This window comes from Macadamia integrifolia, chromosome 5 (assembly GCF_013358625.1).
Source record: "Macadamia integrifolia cultivar HAES 741 chromosome 5, SCU_Mint_v3, whole genome shotgun sequence".
NCBI classification, from domain to species: domain Eukaryota; kingdom Viridiplantae; phylum Streptophyta; class Magnoliopsida; order Proteales; family Proteaceae; genus Macadamia; species Macadamia integrifolia.
Window position 1 is genome coordinate 29,704,161 of NC_056561.1, and position 8,916 is coordinate 29,713,076.

Sequence of the window (8,916 nt, forward strand, 5' to 3'; positions counted from 1 at the left end):
GGACCAGAGATCAATGTGAGAGGGGGAGGGGAAAGAGGGGACCATTCCCAAGGGAGATGGTGGAGGCAGCATGGGTCAGTCTGGAGAGGCCCGTGATTAAGGGAAGGAGGATGCCAGAGGGGAGCCAAAGATCTAGCCATAGAGAGATGGAAGACCAATTCCCTATAGAATAGGAGATAGTTGAAAGGGCTAAAGGTCTTTTGGCAAGAATGTTGCACAAAATCCAAGAGGCATCAGGAGAGGGAAGCCGTCTAGAGGGGGAGGAGTAGACCCAGGAGACACAAATACTATTCTTCCTGGTAACATTCTTTCAGATGAGCTTGAGGATGCTAGCAGTATTAATATTTACGATCTTTCGAAGGACTAGACCACCCTCAGATTTGTGGAGACAGACTTTATGTTATATCCAATGGATCACTGAGAGGGGGGGTGAATCAGCTAAAAACGATCCTTACAAGTTGCCTCACGTGCACACTCGTCAGTTAATACCTGAAAGCAAATCACAAACCACAACACAAAGAGATACGTGGTTCGGCAGTGTGTCTACATCCACGAAGCAAATGACCGTTTGAGCTACAACTCAAATCCGGCCTTAGTAATTCGACTGCACCCACAATTAGGAGCACCAACCCCTTTATAAGATTCAACACAACACCCACTGTATTTGGAGCTACAACTCCAACTACGCTTGTCACGCATCCACGCAACAACATTTACAACCAATCAGCAATAAATATAGGTTTACAATGAAAACCCTATAACATCAAGTCTACACACATCCCAAGAATAGACTTACATTCAATAGAAATCAAAATTAAACAAATAATGCACCCAACTTTGATTTCTTGGTCTTCAGTCAATGATCAACGTTTCAGACAAGGTGTAGTAATGACACAACTAAATGACAAGCTTCATTTCAATTCTCAAGTCAATCTAATATCAGTCTTCAAGAATGCAACCATAAAACATACTAACTTCACAGATAATAATAATGCAGCATTGAGAAACCAAAGTCAAATCTTAGATCCATAGAATGGCTGCCAATAACCCAAACTATAACTTGCCGAGATCTGAAATATGAATGTCAAATATTGATCCTTGCAGTGGAAATTTTAAATAAATAAACATATTTCACCGAATAAGCCATGGCAGCAGCAATACTCCATTCCTTCTGCTTCTTACTCTTTCACAGTGAAAAAGAATTGAATCTGCTATACCCGATCACACCTGTAGAACATTCACATGACTTGCTGCAATACCGAGCAGTAAAGTCTCTTTCATGTTCATTCATACAGCAGAACAATTAAAGTAGCATGGGCAGCAACAGTAATCGCATCTTCATTCCCTTCCTTCAAATCAACAAGATAGCTCACAAGAGAAAATCATAGCAGGAAAGTATATTCTCCTTTTTCTTCTCTCTAACGGTCTCTCTCTCTCCTGGATTTTTTTATTTTCTGCTGCACTCTACTGCTAATGGAGAGATTATATAGCCCTAAAGAAATAGACTCCAAAGAGGTCTGTGTATCTCATGTTGTTGTCCTCCTTAGGAATTGATTGCTTATAAGAGATATACTATCCGAATTGGATTCCCACTTCCTTTTTTTCAGCAGAACCGACTATATAGAAATTCCAAAGGCTGTCCATGCATAAGGTTATATTCCCAGATATTTAAATTTAGAAACCAAATCAGTCTAGCTTGGGACTTCCGAAACTGAATAGAAAAGGAGTTTCTAATTTCAGTCCCCTATGCATACTCCACTAATGTTTATCTTTAAGAATCCCAACTATATCCATAGTCTTCTCCTATTGGCTGAACGTCTCCCATTGGCTTATCCTTTAACAAAATATTTGCTTTACTTCAATCACGTATAAAAGGTTCCAGCAAGGATCACATTCTCCTTCTTCATATGTAACAGCTGGCCAAACCATAGAGCCCAACTCAATTTACAATTCTTCTTTATATTGCATTAAGACCTTCTCAATTGTAGTTAGCTGCGGAGTCTTCTAAGTTAGTCCAGTATTCTGCCCATACGGTTGAGAAGTCTTCACCATATTAACCATGTTTATAGTGCTATGCTGACATCATCATGAGTAAGCAAGTGTGTTACTGAAATAGGTAACCGAGACCTATCTTCTTGAAATAGAACTTCCTTTTTTTGTGATCCAATATTGCTGACCTCATCAATCCACTTGTGTGTTGTTGAACCATAATTGAACCACAAATAATTTAACACAATATGATTGACCCAACATCAACCAAATATCAACTTGGCCCATTAAAAGAACTAGCCCAATTTGAACCATTGGAATCGAACTGTTTTAAACCAAAAATAATTGGGTTCCTCAATAAATCAAATTATTATATTAAGCCATTGAACCCATATGTATGCTGCTTATTGGACCATGATTAAACCAATTCATGAGTTATACATCTTGAACAGTATAACTTGAACTTGAACCAATGGTAACTCCATGAGAGTGATATGAAATTGGCACTTGTGTTGACATCAATTCCAACACATGATGTGCTTCACACATGGATAACACTTTATCCCCACCTCAAGTGTGGAGGAATTTAGAGGAGTCAGAGACTTTCCCGAGGAAGGAAAAAAGGAGGGATTCAATGGACTTGGAGGTGAAAGATGGAAGGGTGAAGATACCTGACCAGTAGAGAGACATAGATTGGAGGATAGAGTAGTGAGTACCAGATGACCAGTGTAAGAGAGGAGCTTTCCTTTCCAGAGTTGGAGCCCCTTCCTCATCTGGTCAAGGATGGAGGAGCAATGATGGGCATAAGGCCTAGATAGAATCAGAGGGAATCCTAGATATTTGATCGGGAGAGACCCGAGGGAGAAACCAGTGGTACGAAGGATATTGTCTCTGCAGGGGTCAGAGACACCAGAGAGAAAGAGGCCGGATTTGAGAATATTAATCTTAAGGCCAGAGAGGGATTCAAAGAGCTGGAGGGAGGACATAATGGAGGAAATGGAAGTAGGGTCAGCCTTTGAGAAGATCATGAGGTCATCGGCGAAGGCAAGGTGGGTAAGTAGGAGGGATTTACATTTGGGGATCAGGGATATAAGGTGTTGTCCGTGGAAGTTTGGATAAAACAGGACAGGACCTTTAGGGTAAGGGAGAAGAGGAAGGGAGAGAGGGGGCAGACTTTGTGAATTCCCACGGAGGAGGAGAAGTAGCCAGCAGGTCTGCCGTTGATCAGGATGGAGAAGGAGGGGGAAGAGATGTAGGAGTGAATCCAGTGCACAAAGGAAGGGGGGAGAACATGAGTAAAAGAACTTGCTCAATGAAATCCCATCGGATAGAATCAAAAGCTTTGTGGATATCAATTTTGAGGAGGGGGCAAAGGAGTGAGGCTTGCGGTCAAATCCTTTGACAATTTCATGACAAAGCATGATGTTGTTAGCAATTCTCCTACCAGTAATGAAGGCCGATTGGTTGGGACTAACCAGGGAGTCGATGACAACCTGGATGCAATTAGCCAGGATCTTGGCTATGAACTTGTAGATCAGGTTGCAAAGGGAAATAGGTCTGAAATCAGGCATTGAACTGGGATCCTCATTTTTGGGGATGAGGCAGAAGGTGTGGTTGACATGGTGGATTTGACTGGGGGAGAGGAAGAAGCTACGGATGGCATGGATCAGGTTGGCCCTGATAATGTGCCAACAAGAAGAGAAGAACCCCTTACTAAAGCCATCAGGGATGGGGGGCCTTGTTAACTTTGTGTCAGAGGATGGCGGCTAGGATCTCATCCAGGGGTGAGAGTGATCAGGGATGAATTTGTTGATGAGATTTGGGGGGAGGAGAGAAGGGGTAGAAGGGGAGGAAGGGTTGAAGAGGTTTGAGAAGTAAGAGGCAAATTCGGCTTTAATATCTTCTGGACTGGTGAGTGTGTCTCCAAAGTAAGATTTGAGCATGAGGATCAAATTAGCGTTGGCCAGAGCCTTGAGAGATCTCCGGAAGTAAACAGAGTTAGAATCACCAAGCTCAAGCCATTTGATACGGGATTTTTTCCTAAGGAAGCTTTCTTCTTGGGCAAGGAGGAAGGAAAGCTTGGCAGAGACCTCTGTCTCTTCTTCAGCTAAGGAGGAATTGAGTTGGTCCAGTTGAAGCTTGGATTGGATGAGAAGGAGTTTTTCCTTGAGGCCTTTGAGATGTTCCAGGAGCGCTTATCAGACCCACAGGGGGCCTCGAGAGGGGCTCCGACAAGAGGGAGAGGAAGGTGACCATCTTGAGTGATAGGAACAAGGCCAGACATGGCAGCGGACGTGGCTTCAGGCAACTCACGTCAGATCCCAATAAGGCGATCTGGTTCTGGGTCGTGATCGGCAATCTTTGAAGCCATGCTAGTTGCAACATTAATTACTCTAAAGTCCTGGGGTTGAGCTGTATGACTTGAAAAAGAGGAGCAGTTGTATGGAGTATTGGAGTTACAACATCACTTGAAAGTGGTTGAAATTCTTATTCAACATCAAACTTCTTATGGCTCATTTACAAGGCTTGGAGGGCAGTCATGACATCTTGTGACTTTCTTAAAACTGATAAGTAGCAGAGATGATGCTGGGAGGATGTTGAGATGGCTGAGTGACAAAACTACCAAGTGTAGAATAGAAATGAATATATCCAAGGGGCTTTAGGAGTACCACTGTCAGGGGAGAAGAAGAGAGAGAGCCATTAGAGATAGGTCAGGCATGTTGAAAGGCTAACAGCTGCTCAAAAAATGATTGATATGGTTTAATTCAAGGATTTAAAGATCATATTGGAACCAGATTGGTCAGGCAAACTACGATCAAGATCAATATGGGTTGGGGATGGCTTGTCCAGTGAGCAAAAGCCTGGTGAATGCTACAGGATTGGCTGATTCACTGTGTTTGATGGACTGGGTTGGTCTGGTCTGCATTCTCATGGATTGATTGTTATAATACCAAACCTCTGAACCTTGTAGCAAATTGGTTATGTTACATAGGGAGGGTTAAAGATGACCTGGATTGGAGTGGGATGAAAGAAATGAATGCTTATGAGTTGATAGCATTTATGACCTTCAATGGACTAATAGAGTGTAAAAGTGGAACAGGGGATTCTTGTTTGGACAAGGCTTAATGATAAGTTGAGAGTTGAATTGAGTTGTGGTTGTTGGGTGGCTAATGGTTTAACTTTATTAAGAGAAGAAAATAGTATGAGTACACAATCAATAAGCACCAATCATGAACTAGGAGGCCCTTATATATAAGGGACAGTTGCGAAAGGTTAAATTTGCTGCCAGCCTGTTTTGGGAGTAGGTTAGTTGTTATTTTCAAGATAGGATTTCGTAATGACAAAAGGTATTATGGGTGGGCATACCTAGTTGTGCTGTGCGAAAGGCTGATGTGACAATACACACCATTGGATATTCAGCAATGATTTGGATTGACCATGTGTCCAATTTTAGGCTCAAATTCAATCAGTTACTCTTTCATGTAATGCATTACCTTGTGTATATTAATTGACCCTCCCTATTCCTATGCACCTTTTTTCATAGATGTGGACTTATTAATGACCTTACCAAAAAAAATGACTTATTATGATTTGTTATGCCACATGGCCAACTTTTTTTGTTTTTGGTAGAAGCTCACTTTTTGGGCTGAAAACCTGAAACTTGACATGTGATGAGGGGACCTTGGGTCTACCTGCCCACCAAATTTCAGCACCATTGTACTTACCACGTGGCCAAATTAGGTGTCCACCCGTACAATGATTGGAAATAATAAGAGACCCTGAAGAGGTTTTTGTCCTTTTTGTCTCCTTCTCCACCACATGATGCTGCATCATGGAGATAGTTTGTCTGACTGGGTATAGGTGTGGAGCTTTCGCCTGCACAAGTGAGTACATTAGCTCCCTCATTCTCTTGTTGTGCTGGCAGGCCTGGGAGAGCGAGGTAGGGTTAGATTAGAGGGATGGGAACTACGAACTTTCGTCCCATTAAGTGCTACCTCTATGTATCCATGAGAAACATAGGATAATGAAATATCTAAAGTTTCAACATCAAGACTTAGGAGAAAGGCTTCAGTGAAATAAGTTTCTCATCTTCTATTTCTTGTCCTTGCCCTTTATCCTGCTTTTCCTTGATTTATTCTTCCATGTTCACTGCTGTGCTGTCTTAATGGATAAATACCCTTCATGGATTCTAGGTTGGCATGAAGTTACATAGTAACTTTTTATCAATTGACTTTTCTTTCTCTGTGTCTCTCTCATTGGATTTATCTAAATTTGGTCAATTCCATCGCTAAATAGATACAAGGATAAACAATGGTTGGTGGAGGTTTTTTATCCTTTACAACAAAGTATTGGTTGTGCATGCTAAATGTAGTATGAATAGCCTTGACTTTTGTAGAACAATTTATGATATCACAGAGCAGAATTAGGATGGACATTTAGGATACAGTATTCTTGAGTGATGGACCAGAACTAAAATCATTTTTTTCTTTTTTTTGGATAGATGAGGAACTGAAACCATTTGTTGTAGAGGTCATCTTTTGTTCAATATCTTCACATTAAAATTCTATATAGATTCCCCCCTTTTGTGTCCCTTTATCGATTTCATATGTTCTACAGTCTCTGAGTTAAGAGATGGTTTTTTGATTCTAATAATTTTCTTTACTTCCAGACTTCGAGAGACCGTTGATGAAATACGCCGTTCATTGGGGGCCAAGGAGAATGCTCTCGAAGGATTGCAGCAGTCTCTCTTTGAGAAAGAGCAGGTCTAGACACATGACTACTTTTAAAGTACGGCTATATGTGTGCGATTGCGCATGCACACGTGTCTAATTTTTCTCTTAATAGTCATTATATCCTTGAAACTACATATTCTCTTTGACTTTGTCCTGATGGCTATGAGTTACAGGGAAGTTAACATTCTTGATGTTCAAGGCTTTGCTGTTGTTAGTATGGCCATGCTCCTGTATATGGCATACGTTTTTGCAAGAAAATATACCTGTCTTGGTTGTCACGAAATAAAATAAGCCGGTGTCATGCTTATTCATGTCTTGTATGTTTGCATCAACACCCTGTTGTGCTATTTCAGATTGGGAGAATGCCAACTGAAAGTAAACTGATATCTATATTCCTTAATATATTAACTGCTGTCTATATTTGTTTCTCTTTGTGGTCCTTTTTCTCTTTTCCTTTTCCTTTTTCCCCCCTCTGTATTGTGTTTTTGTGCTGGCCTGAAAAAAATTACGTCCATTAGTCTTCACAATTGGTCTAAGGTTTAGTAACTCGATTGAAACTGATTCTGTAATTTGTAGTTTGACATTATAGGTTTCCAACTTTGATTGGTATATATTACATTTCATGATCTTATTATGTGCTAGTGCTTAGTCTATTTATAGCTGTACGTCTTGTCCTTGAGCCTGGATGTCTCCTACTGGACACAGATCTACTCTAACACAACTTTTTGTCTCTGGACAGAATAAAGCCACCATTCTAGCCACTTAAGTTTGGGGGATTGTTCCAATTAGGTCCTTGGTGGCTTTTTCAGAGCTTTTTAGGTGTGAGAAATCTAGTAACATACGATTAATAAAGTTGCAATATTAAAAAAAATGTTATGCTATAGAGGTATTTTTTCTTTGATGCTTCCAAGGCTTGGTTTCTTCATCCTTTGTTGAGCTTGGGGTCTTGGTGAAGCTTTCCAATTGAATCTTTAAGTCCTCAATTAATTTTCTTCTTGATTACTTTAATCCTCTCACATACACACATATAGTAGTAGCCCGAAATACCATTATCCAAAAGGTTGTTTCATCAACTAAACGTGAGGCATGAAGCCAAGGTTCAGTAGAAAGGAGACTGAACTGTAGCATGGAAAATATACTTAATGATTCTGCAACTTTAGAGGCCTGCAGAGAAGATTTGAAAAAAGAAAGAGAGGAAGAAAAGAGAATCGATAGTGTTGAATTATGCAATAAGGATGCCGTCGGGGGCATTCCTAGGATTTCTCCCCTAACCGACTATTAATTAGAGTCGGTTGTTATGGGGAGCGGTATTGTAATCCTTTCCCTCCTATTTTTATTATAAATAATGGAGATCTAATCCATCCAAGCATTACAGTCATAATTCAGCTGTTAACATGGTATCAGAGCCTAAAAACTGATCTAGGTTTTCAGCTTCAGGTTTTTTTTTTTCTTTTTCCTAATCGCCTCACTCCCTCACCACTTCTCTTCCATCCTCCTTTCTTCCCTTGTTCTTATCATACCTAAAAGGGCAGCACTAATTGTTGGGAATATGCCTGCACTCCTAAGTATCCTTACAGTTGGCTTTGATGATAACAAACAAATGATTAATTTAACCATAAGTTGTTAAGTGTTGCTTGATGAAAGGAATTGCTTATGAAGAAGAATTCTCAAGGTATAAAACACAAAGAACCAAGGATTCAAGATATCAAGACATGAAGAACATATCAATACAAGTACCACTTGAAGTCGTGACGACGTTAAATATCAAGAATAGAAGATAAGAAGACATCAAGCATTGCTAGATCAACATGAAGATTGTTAAAGATCTCTTACAATTTCCTATGCAATTGTGCAATCACATCACTTGCATTTCACATATGCATCTTCATGAATATATACCTGACACCTTAGAATGACCTTAAGAAATACTAATGACCAAGTGTCAAGACCTAAATATGGTTGGGAACATGCTAAAAACTTGTCTTAGGTCCCCCTCCTCCCCCTCCCCTTTGTATGTATATTCTCCTCTCCTTAGTAACGAATTTATTTATTCATCCAAAAAATAAAAATATGGTTAGGAATTTGTTAATAACATGCCTTAGGAGTTGCTAAGAAAACAACAATGACCTCATTCAAGGGAATTTTAGGTAATCTTAAAATTGGTATCAACACACTTGGAATTAGGTCAATCCAA

General features: G+C 40.2%; 1 protein-coding gene across 1 annotated transcript in view; it reads left to right on the plus strand.

Annotated features, from left to right (window-relative positions):
- LOC122078809 (protein GRIP-like) overlaps positions 1 to 7,081 on the plus strand; it is a 26,009-nt gene extending 18,928 nt beyond the window's left edge. The window contains exon 5 of the mRNA XM_042644949.1: positions 6,659 to 7,081. Coding sequence (XP_042500883.1) covers positions 6,659 to 6,758 — 100 coding nt within the window. The 3' untranslated portion in view covers positions 6,759 to 7,081. The remainder of the gene's footprint in view (positions 1 to 6,658) is intronic.
- The last annotated feature ends 1,835 nt before the right edge of the window (positions 7,082 to 8,916 follow it).